Genomic DNA, 25,050 nt, shown 5'->3' with positions numbered 1-25,050 from the left:
CTTTATATATCAGACTTGAGTTACTCTAACTTGAAATATAGGGCTCCTTTTACAAAGGCGTGCTAGCGGTTTTAGTGCGTGCTAAAATGCCACGCGTGCTAGCTGGTACCGCCTCCTTTTAAGCAGGCGGTAATTTTTTGGCTATAGCGAGCTATAGCATGTGCTAAACTTGTGCGTGCGCTAAAAACGCTAGCGCACCTTAGTAAAAGGAGCCCATAGACTAGACGTCCAGTCTATATTTAAAAAATTTTATATTTTATATTGTAACATCCAATCTCTATTCAGTCCTCATTTGCAGGACTTAATTTTTATCTTTCTTCCATTTCTTTTCACTTTTTGACCTTCCCTAATGTTCTCTTTTTTCCTTTAATTATTGTAGTTCATCCCCCTCTCCTTTTGTACCTGTATTGAATTTTGTACATATATATTATTTTGTATTAATCTACCATGGTGTCTTTCCCCCATTTTAAAATTTGTAATACGTTTTGAAATATTTGACAATGCGTGCACATCAAATTTTAATAAAAACTTGAAACTTTCCCTAAGGGATCCTTTTACAAAGGTGCAATTCAGGCAGAACTTGCAAATCTATCTCAATTATGTGTTGTGAATATCCTGAAAACCTGACAGGACTAAGGAGAAGATTCTCAAAATTTACCCTGCCTTTAACGAAGGTCGCTAAACCAGCTTCCGCTGGTTTAGCGGGGCAGTATTTTACTACCAATTATCAAAATGACAGTCAGCACACTGGTGGCCAGCGGGGCCCCCTGAAGTCTTTGGGTCTGAGGCACGTACCTACTAGGCCTACTCTTTAATCTGGCCCCGTTTGTAATAGAGTGGACATTCCAAAGTGAATGGAAAATTGAAAACATGAAAAAGGATCTGCAAAAGTTAGAAGAATGGTCTAATGTCTGGTAACTAAAATTCATTGCAAAGAAGTGCAGAATGATGGATTTGGGGAGTAGAAATCTGAGGGAGCTGTATGTACTGGGAGGTAAGAGGCTGATATGCCCTGATGGGGAAAGGGAACTTAGGGTGATAGTGTCTGAGAATCTGAAGGCAAAGAAACAGAGAGACAAGGAGGTGACTCTAGCCAGAAGGATGCGGAACTGTATATAGAGAGAGGTGTAACCAGTAGAAGAGAGGAGGTGTTGATGCCCCTGAACTAGGGTTACCAGACATCCGGGAAAACCTGGACATGTCCTCTTTTTAGAATGCCCCACTACGTCTAGAGGGCCTCTGAGTATGTGCGGATGATATTCAGGGATCTCAAAGTCCCTCCTTGAGGGCCATAATCCAGTAGGGTTTTCAGGTTTTCCCCAATAAATATGCATTGAAAGCAGTGCATGCACATAGAACTCATGCATATTCATTGTGGAAATCCTGAAAACCCAACTGGATTGCGGCCCTTAAGGATGGACTTTGAGACCCTGCATCACATGCATCTGCATATGCTCAGAGGCTCTCCAGAAGAGATGAGGCTGTATGGGGGTGGAACAGGGCAGGGTTTGGGGCAGAATGGGGCAGGGCCATGCGTCCAGGAATTTTTAGCTTCAGATATGGTAATCCTACCCTGAACAGGTCATTGGTCAGTTCAATTTTGGAGACCGTATTTGGCGTATGATATAAGAAGACTTGAAGCGGACCAGAAAAAGGTGTTGAAAATGGTAGGGGGTTTGAGCCAAAAGACGTACAAGAAGAGACTGGAAGATCTGTATATAACACGTATATTCTAGAGGACAGGAGAAACAGGGGAGATATGATACAGACATTTAAATACTTAAAAGGTATTAATACAGAACCAAATCTTTCCTAGTCCTATCTTACTGTTCATCTCCATGTATTTTATACTATTCTTTTGTGAACCACATTGAACTATCTAGTTATGTGGTCTAGAAATTGGTTTATTGTATTGTAAAAGGTAAAATTAGAGAGCATAAATTGGGGTTGCAGGGTATAGACTTAAGAGTAATGTTAGGAAATTCTTTTTCACGGAGAGGGTGGTGGATGCCCCCACCCCTTATGTGTCATCCCCTTTCCCCTCTATATCCTTTTTCTTTTTTAATTATGTAACTTTTTCCCACCTCCCCATCTTTCCTCACTTTCTAGTTTGTCTGTAAATGTCATACTTGTTCACTCTATTTATTCTTTTACACTCCTTTTTTTTTTATTTCTCCCTATTCTATATTAAATTATGTTTTGATTTTTTTTTTTTCTTCTAATTTTCTCTATTTATAATTGTAAACCGGTCAGATATTCATTTTATGATCGGGATATTAAAAACTAATAAACTTGGAAACTTGGAAACTTGGAATGCCCTCTCGAGGGAGGTGGTAGAGAGCAAAATGGTGACGGAATTTAAAAAAAGCATGGGACAAACACAGAGGATCTCTAATCAGAAAATGAAGGCTATAAATTGAAGAGCTAAGGCTGGAACTGAGAAGACTTACACAGTTTTGTGTCCTGTTTATGGCTATTTGGTTTAGGATGGGCTGAGGAAGGGGGGCTTCGATGGGAACTCCAGTAATTTGGGATGCTTTAGAATAGACTGGAGTGAGCTTCAGTAGCTGGAATCTAAAAACAGTATCAGGCAGATTTCTATGGCCTATAGCCCAGAAATATCAAAGAAAAAAAAGACAATTTAATTTAATCATTAATTTATTATGCGTGTACTTATTGGGCAGACTGGACCATTCAAGTCTTTATCTAGTGTCATTTACTATGTTATTTCCCTGTCCCTTGAAGGCTCACAATTAAAGTTTGTAACTGAGGCAAAGGAGGGATAAGTGACTTGCTCAAGATCAGAATGAGCTGCAGTGGGATTTGAACCCCGACTTCTCTGGTTCTCAGCCCACTGCTCTAATCTATGTCTACGTGTTTAGAAGCCAGTGATATGTTTTAATAAGGATTTCATGTTTTGTTTTTTTCCCCAGGATTAGGTATGAAAATTATTGGAGGAAGCGAAGTGAAACCTCCTCATTCAAAGCCTTTCATGGCTTTTTTAAAAGGCAATAAAATATGTGGAGGAACGTTGATCAAACCTAACTGGGTGTTAACTGCCGCTCACTGTGAAATGTAAGTTCATCCTCTCATTCAAATGACTAGCGAGAGACTATTTAGGACCAGGCTCAGAAATTAGTGATGACTCCAAGCATTAATACAAAGAGCCAAAGCTAATGGAGGTTCTGCAGTGTCAAATGCTTGCTTTTGCTATTGGTGCTATGGAACTAAATTAATGAAAAAAACACCAAACAACAGCGGAGGTTTAGAATATTGTTGGTGTGCAATTTTATTAATCAAATCACAAAGTTTTGTGTGGTGGCTCGAAACGCATGTGTTTTGGTCTCTACAGCCTGCCCCAGGAGCCTCTGTTAATCAAACCGTAAATATTTGTGTAATGTAGATGAGACTAAGTCAAAGCACGATAATGAAGACCACTTATACACACTACACACATCAAACAGTAGTGCGTATAAGTGGTCTTTATTTTATGCTCAAAGACATTCTTCAAACAACACCAGATTGGCTTTCCACATGTTAAATTTAACAAAAGCCATGGATGATCCAGCTTTCTCTGTATCCTTGGATTCAGAGAAGGCCTTTGATCATGTGGAGTGGACCTTCATGTATCAAGCAATGGATTGGTTTGGTATTGGTTCCGGATTTATACAAATGATTCAAACCTTGTATAGTTCCCCTTCTGCCAGATTATATATTAATAATACTTTTTCAGAACATTTTCTTCTGGAGAGGGGAGTTAGGCAAGGGTGTCCGTTATCTTCTTTGCTTTTTGACATTGTACTGGAACCCTTATTATTGGCTATTCAATAGGCAAAGGAGATTCAAGGTATTCCTTATGCAGGTCAGGAATATAAAGTCTCTGCATATGCAGATGATATTTTGCTTCATTTCAGGAATCCTGAAACTTCCATCCCGCATTTACTGGATTTGATTGACCGATTTGGCAAATTTTCTGGCTATAAAATAAATTGGAGTAAATCAGAGGTTCTTCCACTAAATGTACATTGTCCAAAAGGATTATTTGACACATTCCCTTTTCTTTGGAAGGAGAAGGGTATAAAATATTTAGGTATTTGGATACAGAAAACGTTGGAAGAGAGGATGAAAATAAATGAAAAATCAACCAGCATTTGTAGCAAACTGTTCACGGAGAGCTGAGCACAGCAGAGGGGGCACTCTAGGGGGTACTGCAGTGACTGTCACATTTCAAAGTCCCAGGCAAAAATGTCACTATAAACTGCTTACACTGTAGGGTGAGCCCTCCAAAACCTAGCCAAAACTTACTGTACCCACCTGTACACCATAACAATAGCTCTTATACCTGCAGGTGTCATTTTAATGTAGGTACAGTAGATTTTGTAGAGCTCACCATACAATATAAGCAAGATATGGTAGCATCTGTACCTGGAACTTTTAATGTGACATTCACTGCAGTAACCTCTGCTCTCTGGGCTCAGATGTCTGTGTTAACATCTGAAGCTGCTTGGGCTGAGAACTTTTCAGCACCCCCTCCTAATACAGGCTAGAATGTTCTGTATTTTTTTAACATCTTTGAATGGTGGTAGGGGGTTAGTGACCACTTGGAAAGTAAGGGGGGGTCATGCCTTAATCCCTCCAGTGGTCATCTGGTCAGTATGAGCTCCTTTTTAGCATTTAGATGCTTTTAAAACAGGTCTAGGTCCAATCATCTAACAAAAAGCCCAAGACCTAAGCCCACCCACAACATGCCTCTAACGTGTCCCTTAAGATTTGGATGCATTGGAGACATAACAACCAGAACGATGTCTAGAAAGTCTGTTTTGACTAGTAAGACGTCCAAGTGCTGGTTTATGCTGTCTTTTGGACATCTATCATAAAAAAAAAAAATTTTTTTTTAAATGAGCCCCCTAGTCAGATTTGTATAGCAGGAAATAAGAGAGACAAGCAGCAAAATATGGTTTTAAATTTTGTTTGTGTTTAAGAGGGTCCTTTTACTAAGGCACGCTAGCCAATTTAGCACGTGCTGATTTAGTGCGTCCTAATTGATCTAGCGTGCGCTAGAGATTAGCGCATGCTAAATGTTAAGGCGCCTATTATATTCTATGGGTGCCTTAGCATTTAGTATGCACTAATCTTTAGCACGCCTTAAATTGATTAGTGTGCACTAAATCAGTTAGCGTGTGCTAAATCGGTCAACGCGCCTTAGTAAAAAAGACCTCTTAATGTTACTATTTATTTATTTAAAACAGTGGTTCCCAAACCTGTCCTGGAGGACCCCCAGGCCAGTCGGGTTTTCAAGATAGCCCTAATGAATATGCATGACAGAGATTTGCATATAATGGAGATGCCAGGAATGCAGATCTGCTCCATGCATATTCATTAGGGCTATCTTGAAAACCCGACTGGCCTGGGGGTCCTTCAGGACAGGTTTGGGAACCACTGATTTAAAAGATTTATATTACAATCGACATGCATAAGCATAAATAGACAAACAACCAAACATAGTATACACATTAAAAATAAAACTATGTTTATTTAATATTTTATGTATGTATGGTTGTAATAAGTTTAGTTTTTAGGTGGACTATAAGTCTTTTAAATAAATAAAAATATAAGGGTGTTCTGGGATGAGCACTCTTTATAGAATATTGTTGGTCGCCAATTCCATGCTGAACTTTGGGCACAAGAACTTATACTAACAAACCAGGTGTAAATCCTATCACACACTTTGGGTACACATCCACAGTACTCTAGAACAATGTTCTTCAACCACCGGTCCATGGACCAGTGCCGGTCCACAGAAATTTCCTGCCGGTCCACAGGGCCAGCACGTGCATCAGGCCCAAAACAGTGTTCTTCAACCACCGGTCCACAGTGCGATCAATGCGGCATTATCTTCGAGCCTGCTCCCTCTTCCTAACTGGTTCAGTGCACAAAGCCACAGGCAGTGGCTCCTACGGGCATCCTGCGCCTGAACTGGAAGCCTTCTCTATGACGTTGCAACGTCAGAGGGAAGGCTTCCTTATGAGGCATGGGATGTGCAAGGTGCAATTAGTACTAATATGGGGGCGGGGTCTGGGGTAGAGATTGGGTAGAGATGGGCGGGATCTGGCCCACGACTTAGCCCAGTGTTATTCAACCGTCGGTCCACAGAATAATTCTTTTATTTCTGCCGGTCCATAGGTGTAAAAAGGTTGAAAAACACTGCTCTAGAATACTGCTTTTCTTCAACCCAACAGTCTCTTGGTATTACCATATTTATAATGCTTCATTTCAACCGCAGTGATATTGGGTGTATCATGCAGCAAGTGTTTGCCAGCATATTAGCCGATTAAGCTGCGTGCACGTCTCAGAATTGCACCCAAATCTGGGTACCATATATAAAATGGTAAAGACCCTCCTCTTCAGCTAAAGATCACACTCAGTCTACTCCCCCCCTTAAGCCCACCTCTCTCCTATCTCCCCTGTCTATCTTCTCCCTAAATTTCAGTATAGTCCTCTCTTAGTCTATACTCTGACAAATTGTATCTAAACTCAAATAACTTGTACTTAAACTAAACTACTTATTCTTAAACTCTGCTCTTAATTTGCTGTATACTCCCTGTATTTAAATTATGTATGTAAATCTCATATGTCCAAACACTTAAACCTATTGTACTTCTTATATGTCTAATTACTCTCCATTGTGTATGTTCACTTGTAGACCGTTCTGAGCTACTGGGAGGACGGGATAAAAATCTAAATAAATAAATAAATAAATAAATAAATATACAGAATCCGGATGATAGTGTGCATTCTTTCCTAAGGGTTGCGCATGTATAAACTAGGACGCATGCATAAACCATAGTGCACTAGACAAATGGGGTAACTTGAAGTTGAAAATATAGGAAGGACTGTATTATTTGGTACGTCATTCATGCCTGAAAATCCACTTGATGACCATAAAGATAGGCTTTTTCTTATAATGTCAGGAGTTGCACTACAATTGATCACAAGAAATTGGAAGAATTGGGACTGTTTAATTTGCCTATAGAGTCCACTAGATTCGTTCATTAAAGGCCATTAAATGAATATACTCCACGAGATGAACATATACCAATTCCTATTGAGTTTATTGCTCATTATGCACATCTAGAGGTGGGTGAGAGGGTTAGGTTTAAGGGGAGGGAAATTTTTTGAGTATAAGTTGTAAGTGCTGTTTAAGTGAAATTGTCATAATAACTGTTGCACTTTGTAAAAGTTCTTTTATAAAATTAATAAACAATATAAAATGAAAAAAGAAAATATACTGCATAGGAAGGAAAAATCCAAATACGTATATGTGAAAACCCTTTGCTCAACAAAATTGACTCTTATTTAGGCCACAACTCAAAAATATAACATGCACACATCAAATATATAGTGATCTAGTATATGCTCAGAGACCCAGAGACTCTATGAGGAGTAAAACTCAGAAATAGTCCTACTGACCAATCATTGCATATACATTCCATAAATTTTTTTAATGAGCTGCTTGAACTGTAATGCTCTCAAAACACCTTGTAAAAAAAAAAATGATCTCAAATTCATAGGGTCCCTTACTATGCTAAATTACTATTTGATGTGTACTTGTTATATTTTTGAATTGTTGCTTAAACCAGTGGTTCCCAACCCTGTCCTGGAGGAACACCAGGCCAATTGGGTTTTCAGGCTAGCCCTAATGAATATGCATGAAGCAAATTTGCATGCCTATCACTTCCATCATATGCAAATCTCTCTCATGCATATTCATTAGGGCTAGCCTGAAAACCCAATTGGCCTGGTGTTCCTCCAGGACAGGGTTGGGAATCACTGGCTTAAACCATAGTGCATGCACACCTTCTCTTGAAAGCTTGTTTACTGTGCGCAGTGTGCACTTGTTAAGAAAAGTGCATATTATCGTGCACATAGGGGTCCTTTTACTAAGGCATGCAAACCGATTCCACGGGTGCCTTAGCATTTAGTGCATGCTAAATCAGTTAGCGTGTGCTAAATCGGTTTGCACGCCTTAGTAAAAGGACCCCATAATGAGCCCTCTTATGCACAACGGCCCATCTCTAACATATACATTCACATATGCTTCGTTATTTTGCTAAGATGAATCCATTTCGTAACATGCTTAACTAGAACTTACTTTATTTTAGGGATAACACCACAAAGGTTACCCTTGGGGCTCATTCGTTGGTCAAGAAAGAAAAGGAACAACAAAGTTTTTCAGTAAAGAAAAGCATTCCACATCCGTGCTTTGACAGGCAGACACGTGAAAATGATCTTATGCTGCTACAAGTAAGCATCCTTCACCTGTTTTTAGATAAGCAGAACATACTGTGTTTATGGTTCAAATTCAAGCTTCAAGTTTATTAACGACTTGATATACCACACATCAATTGTCTGTGTGGTTTACAATTAAAAAGGTAAAAATAATTAAAATTACACACAAATAAATAAATAGCAATGAGAAAGACATACGGCCTCTTTTACAAAGCCGCACTAATGGCCCAGAAGCCCATAGAGATTTAAAGGGGAAAAAGGGAAGAACTCCATTTTTGTGATAGGAAAGAAAACAGTATAACAAAGGAAAACAGATATATCGGAGCTTGACATACCACACTATCTGCCTTGTAGGTCAATGTGGTGTACATTAAAAAAAAAAAAAGCAAAAGGAACACTAATTTACTTATAAGAAAGGACAAATAGTAAACATACTTGACTATTGTAGTTCTTGCCTTTTTACCTTTTGTTCCTGTTTGTCTTTGTTTTTAAAAGTTTTCGAAAGTTATTAAAAGTTACAGATTGGTGACGCAATGTCAGCTTAAACTTGTATTTTAGCTAAAGTATGTTTTATGTTTTTATGAATTTGTACACCGCCTAGAAGGCTGATTGGGCGGTATAAGAAATTTTAAATAAACTTGAAACTTAACAAGAAAGTAGTCCAGGAGAGTATCTGGCACAGATGTACTTCAGAGCATATAATCAAAAATAGAATTAAAAAAATTCGTTTTTAGCAAATTTTAAACCTGGAAAACACTTGTTTGGCTCGTACAGAAGAGGGAAGATCATTCCAAAGATAAGTTGCAAAAAAAAAAAGAAGAAGAAGGCACAGGTGGCCAAATGCATTGATGGAAAAGGAGGTCAAAGATGGAATAAAAATATTTGTTCAGTTATTGGAGGATAAGGAAGAATGTGATATTGCAGAGTCCAGAGTAACTGAAGAGGAGAGAGAATATGATACAGTGGGCTGATAGTTATATTACTTGTTGGGGTGGGTAAAGAAAAAGACTGGTGAGTTGAACAAGAATCACATAGGGAAGTGAACAGAAACTCACATGCAGTTACCCAGGTCATATTGAGTCAGAAACAATATGTATGGGGCCCAGGGTGTCAATTCTATACAAGTTAGTTGGCATTTGCAACTGCAAAATTAACATTAGACCACCCAAAATCCAGCAATGTGCTGAGCAGTATTCTATAAGGTCTAAACAGGTACATACATGTGCTTCATGTCACATAGGCAAGTAGAATCTCTTAGGGAAAGGAGATAATGGATGCTACAGATGGGCAGACAGGATGGGCCATTTGGTCTTTATCGGCCATCTTGTTTCTATGTTTCTACAGTATATATGCACACACCCTGAAATGGGACATGTTTGGGGCAGAGAGTGGGTGTGCACTGAGTTGGACCAGCAACCAAGTGCATGGGACATATTCTGTAAATGTCAGGCTTGCTGTGTGCCCTGCTCACATGTGCTTTTCTTGTTAGGGCTCCAGAAAAAGGACAGATTGAGACATCCAGGTTTTACTTCCACTGATAGCAATGGAATTAAAACCCAGGTGTCTCAATCTGTCCTCTTACTTCTATTGCTTTCAATGGACGTAAAACCCAGATGTCTCAATCCGTCCTCCTTTTTCTGGAGCCATATGGTAACCTTAATTCTTGGTGGTCTTATATACTCTCCCTTCATCTATCCTCCCCATATCTCTAGTGTACTTACAGCTCCTTCCCCCACCCCAAAGCATGATTTTGCTATTCACCCTTTTTATATCCTTTCAGAGGCATCAAAGAATACTAAGAGGTAGTGGTTTTTAAGTTGCTTTCAGCTGCAGGCTGAATTAACCCTGGAGGTTCAATGGTAGGCCATGTCTGGGATCTGCTATTGAATATTTGGATATATGTGGTCACCCAGACAATAACAAGGCAATATTCAGACCTGTGCTTGGTTAGCTCTAAACTTACTGTGCCTTTAACTGTTAAACGTCTAAACATTTTAGCTTCTAATGCACAAAATGGCTTCCCACTGTCTGTTCCATGCCTGCTAGCAGCCTCCGATAATAGCAAGAAAGAAACTCTTCCAGGAAAAGAGATTAATACAACTATTTCAAAAGGAAATAGAGCAGATAAGTGCAATAAGCTAATTAATATTAAAATGGGCACTCCAGGCGATGCCCAGACATTGCCGGGTGATGCTGTTAAACCTCCCTTGGAGAAGAGTTCACCTTCCAGTCACTGCAAACTTAACAAGTTTATGGGCACACTCAAAAACTCCAAAGATATTTGAAAAAAACAAAGTTTCAAAGTCTTTCTGTTTTATGCAAGAAATGTCTTCATTTGGTAAAAGTTAAAACTGCCACCACTGAGTTACTTAGCTCTGTTTATTGTCTTTGGGGGTCCCAACGTGGCCCCGTTTCGAATCCTGCTTCAGGAGACCCGATGTAGATGAAAATCAGAGAGTAACAAATGTGGACATGTGTGAATCTACAGTTCTTCATTAGCTAAATACTTTTACTGGTCGTGATGTTCAGTTGTATCTAGAAATAAGATTTAAAAACAAGTCTGTGTGAATATAATCTCTAATTCACACTAGAATACAAAGGTTATGCAATCTTTAGGCAAAAGCAGAGGAGAGAAGCTCATAAATTATACATGCCACGGCTCTGGAGACTGACATGTAACAAACTCAAATTGCCAGCAAGACGCTGTGGGCTAGCTGCTGTTTAAATAGATCAGCTGAGGGGGAGGAGGGAGAAAAAACGTGATCACATGACATGCTGTCAACTGTAAACTTGATGGCTCTATTAAGGTTCACCATGTTGTCTGATTTAAAAGGAAATGCATGTGGATTTGTATGCGCTGTGGATTCTAAAAATGGATACTACACAAATCCTGTTGAATCTTGGACAAGGAGAACAGAAGGAGATTGACATGTCACATTGTGACCTGAAGAAACAGTGTAAAATTAAAGAAACGCTCTCCACTCAATTTCATTGTTCAGACCCTTAGGGTGTAATGTATCAAGATGAAATATCCACTTCTGTTCCTTTTTCCACAGTATGTGAGCCAAATTACCCCCCTTCCAACTTATGCTGTTTCTCTAACCAATGGAGAACTAAAGGAGCTTCTTTGACACTCAATCTAATTCTGCTAATGTGTTCACCAATCTGGGCTTTAATAGGACGAGTAGTACATCCTATATATGAAAGATCACAAGAATATTGGATAATATACACTACATTAGAAGTATTGCAAGTAGTAGCTGGACACTTGTGTTGCTTCACTTGTGAATTGGTGAAGTGCAGATCTTTCAAAGGGACACTGTAGTCACACATGGTGCAGGGCCCACAACGGTTATGTTCTCCTGGAGTTATGGCATTGGGATCTTGTCTAAAAAATTGTGACCGCACCAAATGCTGTTTTAAATTTTGTTGTTTGGAGAAAGCAAATCTAGGAAAATCCTGAAACTCTTGATGATACTGCATGATGCCCCAATGCTGCTTAATGACTCGTTTGATCTGAAAAGCTAAGGTAGAGTAAGGGAGGACACACACCAGAGCTTGTTCGTCGTGTTTAGGAGCAGGATTGAGGAGTAAATCTCGATTGGCATACAGCACTCTTTTGTATGCTTTGCGGATAACAGACCTAGGATAGCCTATCTCTTGAAATCTATACTGCATATCTTGAGCTTTACCGATGTACTCTTGCACTGTAGAACATAATCTACGGAGCCTCAAAAACTGACCAACTGGAATATTGTCCCGTAAATGTCTAGGGTGGAAGCTGCCATATTACAGTAAGTTGTTTCTATCTGTGTCTTTGTGGTATAAAGTTGTTGTAAACTGACCCTGATCCAATATAATGTTGATGTCCAAAAAAGGAATATGGCTCATGTCGGTATACATTGAGTTTGTTACATGTCAGTCTCCAGAGCCGTGGCATGTATAATTTATGAGCTTCTCTCCTCTGCTTTTGCCTAAAGATTGCATAACCTTTGTAGTCTAGTGTGAATTAGAGATTATATTCACACAGACTTGTTTTTAAATCTTATTTCTAGATACAACTGAACATCACGACCAGTAAAAGTATTTAGCTAATGAAGAACTGTAGATTCACACATGTCCACATTTGTTACTCTCTGATTTTCATCTACATCGGGTCTCCTGAAGCAGGATTTGAAACGGGGCCACGTTGGGACCCCCAAAGACAATAAACAGAGCTAAGTAACTCAGTGGTGGCAGTTTTAACTTTTACCAAATGAAGACATTTCTTGCATAAAACAGAAAGACTTTGAAACTTTGTTTTTTCAAATATCTTTGGAGTTTTTGAGTGTGCCCATAAACTTGTTAAGTTTGCAGTGACTGGAAGGTGAACTCTTCTCCAAGGGAGGTTTAACAGCCTTCCCTTCAGAGTTTCATATTTCTGAGCAGTTTTTCAAGCCTAATTGGGTCACTTCTCAATCACTCCTTTTCTTCTATTGAAGCCTGTTTGTTTTACTATATCCAATCCTCTATCTGGTTTCCATTTTGTTTGTTACACTTCACCCTGTACCTTGCATCTTTAAAAATAAGTGTGTGGTGTGAAGTCAGAACTGCTCGTGCCTGCTTGCTGCTGTATGTGGCTTAGGGTCAGAGCTGCAGCCTAGCGCTTCTTTCCCTTGGGATCTTTCTCTCCTTCTCCTCCAGCCAGCATGTTTATTACAGTTTTTAAAGGCGCATCTCATGCGCGTGGGTCAAACGCTTCAGTGGAATAGTGACATAGCTGTCAGCATAGCTATTGCTGGCATTCAGCATTTTCAGTTGGCTTAACTGATGTCAGCAAAGACCTATGGGAAATTATATCAATCTGAATGGCATGTGAATGCAGATAGACCCTGAGTGAAGGCACACTGTTTCATATCGCCCGAAAAGATGGTTTTAAGTAGCCCTGATTAAATCATGATTAGCTAAAAGGTGTTAATGTGTTAATGTCTGATTAAGAGGGTGCTTAGGACAATGGGTCCAGGTGCACAGATAACTAAAGTTAATCAGAAACTATTGTCAGAGGCATACTGGAAATTACATTTGACCATAGCCTGTTCTTCTTCTGTCTAGCACGAGTTTACTACTGATGGGGATGTTTAACTTCTATTGATTCTATATTTAGAATAAGTTTCCAAACTATAAAAGCCCCTCGCAGCATCACCCCTTTCTCTTGGCTCTTAGCTCTTGGCACTCTGGTCCTTTCTTGTTTCTCTTGGAGCTCTCTCTTTCTCTGTCTATCCTTCTCTTTATCTATGGAACACGAAGCTTGGACCATCACCCCATCCCCCTTTTCTCTCTCTCTGCCTTTCCCTGGAACTTCAGGCTTCTATGTCTCTCTTTTCCTCTGAACTCTGTAAGGCAGGGAAATTGCGTTGCTCTCTCATTAATTGTAATGCTTAATTGTAATGCTTATAAATATTGCTTTTCTGTAAGCCTATTTCTATAATATATTCTTTATGCAATCACCTCTGGCTGTGCCTTTTTGATTCTACTTCCTGGTGAATCTTCAGTGAGGGAACTGAACCTGGGACCTGGCATGTGTAAGGGCGCCGTTCAAGTAACCCCTACCACCATATATTGTGGGGGCTACTAACAAACCTTACAATAGCTTCCCCTGGCGCATGCACACATTTATGCCTCTTTCCGTGGATTCTTCTGCACATGTGTCAGTCTCTTTCTCCAACGAATGATCTAGCAAACCTCATTTGCATGCAAGGTTTTTGGAGCATCACTAGTCTTTTTAGAATCGTTAAATTTAACAACAATACAATGGCATAAAGGATTTTTCTGCAACTTTTGCGCATTAGGATCAAAGTTAGGAGAGCTAACTAAATATCATTGCCAACTGGTTAATTCTGACTCCACCCAGGCTCCACCCCCAGATTGCCCTGGCACTAACCAGACAGTGCCTAGGCAGTCTCGAGCAATATTCAATGGAACTACCCACTTAAGTGCAGCTGAATAATGGCTGATGGCCAGCTCAGCAAGTTTAACCCTTTTGAATATCAGGCCCTTAATGTTTTCTTTTGCTGTACATTTTTCTAGATTTAAACCTCGCCATTAAACATCACACATTAGTTTCTATTTTCATTTGTCTTGCAGCTGACTGGGAGTGCAAAGCTCAATAAAAATGTTAATCTTCTTCCACTACCAAAGAAAGGAGAAGACACCAAAGTGGGAACGAAATGTGAAGTGGCTGGATGGGGAATAACTAAAAATAAAGGCACACCTTCAGACAAACTAATGCATGTAACTGTTACCATTCTGGACAGAAAAATATGCAGTGATAAGAAGCACTATAATTTTAATCCTGTCATTACAAATAACATGTTGTGTGCTGGAGATCAAAAAAAAGATTCTTGCAATGTAAGTACAACAGACCTACTTAGCTTTTATTGCAAACTGTAAATGTAAAGAGTTTGAGGGGGAAAAAACCACTGAATCAAGAGACCTAAAGAGATGGAGAAAGCAAAAGATAGAAAGAGATAGAGAATGACACGGTGACGGTTTACCCGCGGCCACCGCATTTAAGCCGCGGGTCACCGCCGAAAACGGGGAAGAAAACTAGCAGTCGCTGCGGTGACGGGGACAAGGCCATTCACCGACCGCGGAAACGGTGAACAGGTTTGTCCCCGCGGGCCAATGTACCCCCTTCTAGGAACCGCTATTTACCGATTCACCCCCCAGCAGGACCGCTCGCACCCCCACCCCGAACGACCGCTCGCACGCGCTCCCACCCGCACCCGCGATCGGAGCAAGAGGGAGCCCAAGCCCTCTTGCCCGGCCGACTCCCCGACGTCCGATACATCCCCCCCCCCGGCAGGACCACTCGCTCCCCCACCCCGAAGGACCGCCGACTTCCCGACAATATCGGGCCAGAAGGGAGCCCAAACCCTCCTGGCCACGGCGACCCCCTAACCCCACCCCGCACTACATTACGGGCAGGAGGGATCCCAGGCCCTCCTGCCCTCGACGCAAACCCCCCTCCCCCCCAACGACCGCCCCCCCAAGAACCTCCGACCGCCCCCCCCAGCCGACCCGCGATCCCCCTGGCGACCCCCACAACCCCCCCATCCCCCTTCCCCGTACCTTTGGTAGTTGGCCGGACGGACGGGAGCCAAACCCGCCTGTCCGGCAGGCAGCCAACGAAGGAATGAGGCCGGATTGGCCCATCCATCCTAAAGCTCCGCCTACTGGTGGGGCCTAAGGCGCGTGGGCCAATCAGAATAGGCCCTGGAGCCTTAGGTCCCACCTGGGGGCGCGGCCTGAGGCACATGGGCCCAACCCGACCATGTGCCTCAGGCCACGCCCCCAGGTGGGACCTAAGGCTCCAGGGCCTATTCTGATTGGCCCACGCGCCTTAGGCCCCACCAGTAGGCGGAGCTTTAGGATGGATGGGCCAATCCGGCCTCATTCCTTCGTTGGCTGCCTGCCGGACAGGCGGGTTTGGCTCCCGTCTGTCCGGCCAACTACCAAAGGTACGGGGAAGGGGGGTGGGGGGGTCGTGGGGGTCGCCAGGGGGGTCGCGGGTCGGCTGGGGGGGGCGGTCGTTGGGGGGAGGGGGGTTTGCGTCGAGGGCAGGAGGGCCTGGGATCCCTCCTGCCCGTAATGTAGTGCGGGGTGGGGTTAGGGGGTCGCCGTGGCCAGGAGGATTTGGGCTCCCTCCTGGCCCGATATTGTTGGGGAGTCGGCGGTCCTTCGGGGGAGGGATGTATCGGACGTCGGGGGGGGGCATCAGGCTTTCAGGATGGGGACAGACCTTCAAGGGGGGACAGTGCAGGGAAGTCTGGGAATTTATATTAATTAATTTTTTCTCTGCGTGTTTTGTTTTTGTATAGTTATTAACTAATATTTAACTAAGTTTTAAAGTTTTAAAGAATGTTTCCTTTATACGTAAATAAAGAAAAGTGAATGGGATTGCAGTGGCGGTGACGGGGCGGTGAAGAGGATGGTGAGACGGGGACGGGGCGGTGACGGGGATGGTGAGACGGGGACGGGGCGGTGACGGGGATGGTGAGACGGGGACGGGGCGGTGACGGGGACCAATTTTTTCACCGTGTCATTCTCTAGAAAGAGATGGACTGTGAAAATCTCTAGTACAAAGGCAGTAAATATTGAAAGATCAAGTTATGCTTATATTGTAATATTCTATCATACTTAGATACATATGCATAAAAAACTACAGCCCCACCCAATTCCATCCAATTTATGCTCTGTTTCCTGGCCTTCCCCCACACAATTCATACCCCATCTTCTGTTCCTTCCCCCCTCCTCCAACCCTAGCCCCATTATCTTCTGATCTTTTCCTCCACCCCTAGCCTCATTAACCTTCTGCTTTATTCCTCTCCATTCCATCTACACACCCTAACCCAGCGGTCTCAAACACGCGGCCCGCAGGCCACATGTGGCTCTCCAAGTTTTATTTGCGGCCCGCAATCTGGACTGGATCATTCCCTTCCTTTTGGAGCAGCAGCGGGTTTGGCCGGTTCGTTCCGTTCAAAGCCGCGGGTTGGCGGCTCCTTGCGCTATTCACTCCTGCATCGGAAGCCTCTCTGACATCACAACATCAGAGAGGCTTCAGACGCAGGCACGGATCTCGTAAGGAGCCGCCACCCGCGGCTTTGAATGGAATGAGCCACGCTGCTGCTCCAGTGGCGTACCAAGGGGGGGGCGGACCGCACAGCTGGTCACCCTCCACTGTTCTTCCTAGAGTGCGGCTCACGGCTCGTCTAGAGCAGGGGTGCCCAACTGCTTCCCTTCCCTTCTCACCGCTGCCATCGGGGAACAGGCCGGCACCATGCTCTTTGATCTCCCTGCTTCTCTCGCCACCCGACCTCAATTCTGACGTCGAGAGGACGTTCTGGCTAGCCAATCGCTTTCTGGCTGCCTGGAACGTCCTTTCTGATGTTAGGATTGACGTCGGGCGGCGAGAGTTGGTCAGCCCCGTGGAGATCTCAGCCTGTTCCCGATGGCGGCAGCAGCAGCAGCAGCCTATTCCCCGGCGGCGGTGGCATGGGGGAGGGCAGGAAGGAAGAAAGAAAGAAGGGGGGCAGGGAGCCAGAAGGAAAAAAGAAAGAGGGGGGGGGGACATGGAGCCAGAAGGAAAAAAGAAAGAAGGGGGGGACAGGGAGCCAGAAGGAAAAAAGAAAGAAGGAGGGGGGGACAAGGAGCCAGAAACAAAGCAAAAAATGGGACAAGGAATCAGAGAAAGACAGACAGAGAAAGAAATAAAAAGTTGGGGGAGGGAATGAGGTCTGGAGGAGAGGAAGCATACAGGAGGCTGAAAGAAGAGAAGAAATATTGGATGCACAGTCAGAAGAATAAAGTGCAACCAGAGACTGATGAAATTACCAAACAAAGGTAGGAAAATGATTTTATTTTCAATTTAGTAATAGAAATGTGCCAGTTTTGAGAAAGAAAAGATATTAAACTTTAAATGTGAGTGCTGCAGAAAAAATAGAGTACTTGGAGGGCCGCAGAAAAAATAGTTAATGTCTTATTAAAGAAATGACAATTTTGCATAAGGTAAAACTGTTAAAGGAAAGTTTTATAAACTATAAAGAGTTTAACCTCATGCAAAATTGTCATTTTTTTAATAAGACATTAACTATTTTTTCTGCGGCCCTCCAAGTACCTACAAATCCAAAATGTGGCCCCGCAAAGGGTTTGAGTTTGAGACCACTGCCCAAACCCCATCCATCTTCCCCTACTCTCTCTCTCTCTCTCTCAAACTAGTCCCATCTTTTTTTTGCTTTCCAGTATCTTCTATTTGACTTTTTTTTTTTTGCTCCATGTCCACTGTTATTCTCTCTGTCTCCCTACCCTATCTCTCCTTTCCATCACCTCCCTCTGTGTCTCTGACCTTACTGCCCCATGTTCAACATCTGTCCTCTGTGTCCCCATCCTAACCTAGGATCAACATCTCTGTCCTGCTCCATCTCCATGGTACTACATCTCTCTCTCTCTCTCTCTCTCTCTCTCTGTGTCCTTCTCCTCCCCTAATCCAGCATTTTTCTCAATCCCATTGCTGTTCCCCTCCCCCATATGGGTCCAGCTTCTCTCCCCCTCTCTTCCCCAACTGCTCATCCTTGCTCTCGCTTCCCCCTTCCCCTATGGTCTGGCATCTCTCTGGGGCCACTAATATTGCCTTTTCTCCTCTCTCCATCCAACCCCGTGATACAAACTTGCAGGCTACCGAGAAGCATCGACGACATAGATACTTCCTTAGGCCTGCCATAACAGGGCCATGGGGACACACGAAAGAAGACTGAACAAGCAGGAAAACCTAGCATGGATTAAAAACTCCCTGGAAAAGAAAATAAATACTTGTACAAAATCTTACATTATTTAAAAACCTCACTGTTATGTTCTTGGGAAAGCTGAACCTGATATTCAAATGGCAGGAGGCAATGCACTGACTGTCTGCTGTGAGCTTTAAATCTTGATATTCAATGCTGGGACATTTCTAGAAACCATAATTGAATATTTGGTATTTTTATTTGGCTGCTAAATATTTGCCAAGTTCAGTGACTGACCGGTTAAGTTATAGCGGTTAAAGATAGGACAGCTATTTATGGAGTCTGATCTAACTGCTAATCTTATCTGGTCTGGTGCTGAATATCCCCTCCTAACAGGATAAGCCATATGATATGGCCAGTTTAGTGTTAGGTACACTCGACCGTGCCAACAGATTTGGAAGGAAAAAACATGGCCAACCAATTTGAGAAGATCACTTTTCATACCTATTGTGAAGAAAGGTGACACCAAGACTATAACAACTACAGAACAATTGCATTAATTCCACAATCCAGCAAAATATTGCTGAAAATAATACAATGAAGGCTACAATCATACATTAAGCAAGAACTACCTGAAGTTCAGGCTGGTTTCAGAAAAAGTCAAGGAACAAGAGACTTTATTGCCAATGTTAGATGGATATTGGAGAAGAGCAAAGAATACCAAAGCCCCTATACTTTTAACTGTGTGGATTACGATAAATTATGGAGAACTCTAGCAGAAATGGGAATACCCAAACACATAACTCGTCTGATAAATAGCCTCTATGAAAATCAAGAAGCTGCGGTGAAAACAGAATACGGCAACACTGATTGGTTTCCAATGAAACGTGGCATCAGGCAAGGATGCATTTTGCCTCCTTACCTGTTCAACCTTTATAGCAAAGCTATCTTCAGAAAAGCATAAGAACATAAAATAGCCCCACTGGGTCATACCAATGGTAATACCAATAATGCAAATACAAAAAATGGTGTCTAAGTAAAACAGTCTCAGCCAAAATGCACCATAAAATTAGCACCAGCTAGTGGTAACTTAGATAGATAGAAGGGAGCCTCAGAGATCTTGAAATCTGGTAAAAAATTACCAAGATTCCAGATCAGACAAAATCTCAATCATTGGCTCTACCTTCTAGGTATAAAGAATAATTGTAAATTTTTAAAATATTAAAAAAAAAATTTTGTAAACTTTTCTTTTCAATTTTTATAAACAGATAGTGCTATAACTTTCAAAAGGCACTTATCTTAATCTGGATGAATCAGCGATACTGCATTGTGAAACCCGACGAGGCCACCGTTTCACCCAAGTCGGCTTCGTCAGGGGTTTAGAAATATAGCAGTACGGAACGCGACTTTAATCGTGGCTCACAAGATTGAAATCAAAAAGGCCATTTTGATTTCAATCTTGTGAGCCACGATTAAAGTCGCGTTCCGTACTGCTATATTTCTAAACCCCTGACGAAGCCGACTTGGGTAAAACAGCGGCCCCCATCGGGTTTCACAATGCAGTATCGCTGATTCATCCAGATTAAGATAAGTGCCTTTTGAAAGTTATAGTACTATCTGTTTATAAAAATTGAATAGAAAAGTTTACAAAAAAATTTAAAAAATATTAAAAAAATTTACCAGATTTCAAGATCTCATACCAATGGTCCATCAAGCCTAGCAGCCAATCCAGGTCACTAGAACCTGTCCAAACCCTTAGGCTACTCCAGAGACCTGCTTGCTGCTGTACTAACACTGGCTATATCTGAAGCTATCATACAGACAGGGTTGTACTGTTTCATTCACATCTGATCAGCATTACAGAAAACTTTTAAAGACTTCTTTTCTCCAAATTTTTGACTAGCTAAATTTCTTCACATTACATTATTTCTGTATTTCTGTATAATCTTTTGTTAACCGAATTGAACTATGGGAGTATGAATAACATTTATGGTCATGACAACATCCTTAACTTTTTGACCAAATCCTGCATAACAAGCAGTGGAGGGTGGGGACCAACTAAGTAGTTAAGAGGTCCTTTAAACATGCAGAGAGACTTTTACCCCAACAAAACTACTATGGGCTCCTTTCACTAAGGTGCGCTAGTGTTTTTAGTGCGCGCTAAAAATTAGCGTGCACTAAACGAAAAATACTAACACATGGAGGTGTTAGTACTAATACTATGGAGGTGTTAGCGTTTAGCGCGTGCGATATTGTAGCGTGCGCTAAAACCGCTAGCGCGCCTTTGTAAAAGGAGCCCGATGTTATGATTGCTTTATGACCTTCCACAAAGTATAGTCTTAGGAAAATAGTTCTGAGACAAGGCCAAAAATTTTGAACACTTCTAAGGTTCTGTAGAAATATTTGTGAAGAATGTTTTCTGTTTGTTTTCCAGGGAGATTCCGGGGGCCCTTTACTGTGCAAGGGCATTCTTCGAGGAATCACTTCTTTTGGAGGCAAAATATGTGGTGATCTTAAGAAACCTGGCATTTACACCCGACTTACAGACAGCTACATATCATGGATCAAGAAAACCATAGGAGGCGATTTCTAAATTTGGGGGTGGGGGAGGTTCTGGACAGTAAATGCTGAGCCTGGCTATATTATTAAACCTACCCCAAAATCTACTTTTGCAATTGAATAACTCTCCTCCAATGTTTGTCTGCTACAAGAATTGGTGTAAGATATTATAATTTGTCCCCTCAGTATATGACAGTAGCATAAAAATCCTAAAATATAGGTCATTCAGGCTTATACGCAGCGTCACTTTCTAGAAAACAATAATGAAATGTAAAATTATGTATATACAGTATAATTAGCAGTATAATTATTTTATATACTTGCATAAATTATCCTGTTTTCTGTAATTTCCCTCCTAATAATACTTCAATTATTTCCTGACATATAAACCCCCTCTTTCACTAAGAAGCGCTAACTGATTGGCGCATGCTAAATGCTACCGTGTCCATAGACTAACATGCACGTGGTAGCGTTTAGCGTGTGCTAATCGGTTAGTGCACCTTAGTAAAAGAGGGCCAAAATGCCTCTAGTATCTCTGTAAAAACTTGTTGCCGTTCTGGAGGGGTGTCTCTCTCAAAGGAAACCGTAAGTGGAAGACTACCAAAAGGATGCAAAGTCTGCACCAAAAGCTCTATGTGGCAAGGATTAAAGAACTTATTAAAGAACAACCTACTGACAGCTTCAACTGACCTCAAGGCTTTCCGCAAAGAAATCAAGACCCTACTATTCAAGAAATTCACCCAAACATCCTAATCCCTCCCTTTTCCCCTCTCACCCCCTCTTAGAATCATCTCATCAAAATTGCTTTAGACCTTATGCCTTCAATTGTATTCCTTTTACTGGAAAAGTCCAGCTATCTTTTTTGTTGTACTAGGTCCAACTTCTTTAATTGTATTTCTCTTCCTGGAAATGTCCAGCTATCTTTCTGATGTAATCCGCTTAGAAGTGCAAGGTACAGGCGGAATATAAGCCAGTAATGTAATGTATCCTAAAGGACAGGCATGACAGAAATATTAAACATTACATTACATTAGTGATTTCTATTCCGCCTGTGCCTTGCGGTTCTAAGCGGATTACATTAGCAGATATCTGGACATATCCAAGAGATTACATAACAAAGAAGAAAGAATATTTCAGGTTACAACAGAGAATAACATAACATTCAGGTTACAATAGAGAATTACATAACGTTGAAGGAAGCAGGTTTCTTGTTACAAATGGAGGTTACATGTTGAGGTTTCTGAAGTTTGAGATGTTGAGGATATCTATCAGCAGGTTACAATACTTTAAAAGGAAGGTTACAGTACTTTAAAAGGGAGCTGGAATTTGGTTATATATTGGGGATTTGGTTTGGAGAATTGACTAGAAGTTGCCATAGGGGTGGTGTATTCGCGAGGAATATGCAGTTGGGATAGGAAAAGGGGGAGGTTAGATTGATGGGATGTGTTTTTTGAATAGAAGTGTTTTGATTTATTTTCAGAAATCAAAACACTTCTATTAAACACAGACAAAGATATAAATAATGCATTAAATGCAAACTTTTGGTCAACATTTTTTAAAGTGAACAGTGGTGCTGACTGCCACTGGCTAAAGTAGATTCAGATATTCCAGGCATTGGAAGTCCAGGCATTGGCATTCAATTTCCAGGCATGACTGGACATGTGCTGACCACAGCACATATGTGGATCTCGGACAATATTCATACAGGATCCACATAAGACAGTTAAGCAAGTTCTAGCTGAATATTGGCCAGGACCTGTATAAGGGGATCTGACAGATCTTCCAACCCTCTACCCCGATCCAATTCCCCTAACTCAGCATCCCCTAATCCAATTCTCCCACCCAACTCAGTATCCTCCCCAATCTAGTTCCCTGCTCACCTCAGCAGCCCCTCCCCAATCCACCTGAGAATCCCCTGGACTTACCAAGGGACCATCCTTGGTGATCTAATGGGAAGAAGCAGCGGGTGATTTGTGCATGGATTGGGGGTGCTGAGTTCAGTGGGGGAATCAGAATGGCGGGCTAAGTTGGTCATGCCTACATCCCACCAGTGGTCTTCTGGTCAGTTTGGGCACCTTTTTGCCACTTATTCATTGTTAAAATAAGTCTAGCCCCAAATGACCAAAACTACACTGGACATATTCTAAAATGTTCAATTATGACAGAAAAATGTCCAGGTCATAAGCTCACCTTAGTCCCGCCCATACAGATTTATTTCCTAATCAGAAAACATCTTAAAACTAATAATTCTATACTGATTACTTTTGAGAAATATGTTGTATTTTTGCTATTTCTATTCTGTGATTCGCTGATTGTTCAGTTCTCTTCAGTCGTAAGATTGTGGCAGTATAGAAAAATAAAGTTATTATTATTATTATAACACTCCCCTTTGAGAGTTAGACAAACTGCAGACAAACAGCATAGATATCTGTCTAGAACAGGGGTTCTTAACCTGGGGTCCATGGATGGGTTTCAGGGGTTCCGTGAGGGTTATAGGGGGGCCGTAAAGGTCAGATAAAAATTAACATTTATATTCACTTTATAGTCCAGTACTGTTGATTTTCTCGCAGATAACGCAAGAGAAGATATGGTAGTAGAAAATGTAGTTGTAGTAGATCTGTTTTAATGAGTGGCCATTACTTTTTGTTTAAAAAGGAGTGGGTTGTGGGGTTTTTTTTTAGATTGTTTACTTTAAAATTTAATAATACTTTGTGTATGGCATATATGTATGAGACAATCAAATCTCGATAAATGAAGTACATTATGGGGTTCATAATCAAAACACAAAAACGTCTAAAAAATCCGCCTAAGTCAGAGTTTGGACGTTCTACCCAGCAAAACGTCCAAGCGACCATAATCAAAAGTCGGCCAGCTGCACGTCCTACGCCGCAAAACGTCCAACCTAAGACATACAACAATGGGGCGTTCTGAATGCCTGGTTAGGCCCCAAACGTACAAATACGATAACCAAAGCTCAATGTTTGCTCTGTACGTTCAAAGTAGCATTTCGACTTAGACCTGCTTTCAGAACGTCTAAGCTATTCCTCAATGTGCCGTCCTATGGACAGGTAATGGAAGGGTGTGTAATTTCGTGTGTGTGTACCCCCTCACTCTGACCATCTCTATCTCAACCTCCCGACCTATTTTCTCCTTGCTGTGTGTCTCCCCACGTTTCATTGACCTCTGCAAAAACCCCTCTCTCATCCCACTTACCTCCTATCAGCATCACCAGCTCATTCTCTTACATCTATTTCAGCTTACTCATTCACTGTGGTCTCTAGCGTGTGGCATGAGCTCCACATCTCACTTATGGCGGTGGACTGCATTCAGGCGCTGAGCTATTGCTGTCAAGACTTTGAGTATGCCCGAGTCTTTCTCCTTGGGGTGAGAAGAGCTGCTGGTGGTGTGTGTGTACCTCCTGCACCAGCATTTTGGTCTCAGCCTGGGAGAAGTTAGGCTTTCGGGACAGAGCTTTGACTGGTTTGGGAGCCATGGTGTCAAAGTACCCACACTTTTGATAATATGAGGTTAGACGTATTTATTGGCAATTAACCACGTCCAACAAGCCGTCAGCTAGACGACTTTATGTAATACATCTATCTGGTCGATTATGGACAAATCCGAAAGACGTCTAGGCCACGTTTATTGGAACGTTTAAATCCAGGGGACCGGGATACGACTACATCAGCACAAACGTCCGTCTCCTATCTGTTCAGAGACACCTTCCTATCTACTGATGCAATCCTAACCCATTTGCTGGATGTTACAGATTACATGGTGTGCCTTTTCAAGCCTGTGGCTGTATTCAGGTAAGCAAGTATTCCTGCTTCATCTATGATGTTTTACATGCTTATAGAAATGTCTGGGCCTCACGTTGCTGGTTACCCTCTGGAAAGCCTGTTTGAAACCCCGTTTAGACGAACAGGGGGTGGGGGGAGGGAGC

At 41.9% G+C, this 25,050-nt stretch overlaps 1 protein-coding gene across 1 annotated transcript; it reads left to right on the top strand.

Moving 5' to 3' along the window:
- Positions 1 to 2,941: 2,941 nt before the first annotated feature.
- Positions 2,942 to 21,141, top strand: GZMA (granzyme A). The gene is made up of 4 exons (XM_033957688.1): positions 2,942 to 3,075; positions 8,163 to 8,304; positions 14,413 to 14,676; positions 20,983 to 21,141. The coding sequence occupies exons 1-4, from the start codon at positions 2,942 to 2,944 to the stop codon at positions 21,139 to 21,141; spliced, it is 699 nt and encodes a 232-aa protein (XP_033813579.1).
- Positions 21,142 to 25,050: the final 3,909 nt, after the last annotated feature.

Source organism: Geotrypetes seraphini, chromosome 1 (assembly GCF_902459505.1).
Source record: "Geotrypetes seraphini chromosome 1, aGeoSer1.1, whole genome shotgun sequence".
Taxonomy (NCBI): domain Eukaryota; kingdom Metazoa; phylum Chordata; class Amphibia; order Gymnophiona; family Dermophiidae; genus Geotrypetes; species Geotrypetes seraphini.
The sequence above is the reverse complement of the archived record's forward strand: the minus strand, read 5'-3'. Positions and strand labels throughout refer to the sequence as shown.

What these genes read in the sequence shown, in the direction of transcription:
- GZMA (XM_033957688.1), top strand. Translation starts at nt 2,942, where the DNA reads ATGAAAATTATTGGAGGAAGCGAAGTGAAACCTCCTCATTCAAAGCCT. An exon ending in ACTGCCGCTCACTGTGAAAT is followed by an intron (nt 3,076 to 8,162) that starts GTAAGTTCATCC and finishes ACTTTATTTTAG; the next exon opens with GGATAACACCACAAAGGTTA. An exon ending in AAAAAAAAGATTCTTGCAAT is followed by an intron (nt 14,677 to 20,982) that starts GTAAGTACAACA and finishes TTTGTTTTCCAG; the next exon opens with GGAGATTCCGGGGGCCCTTT.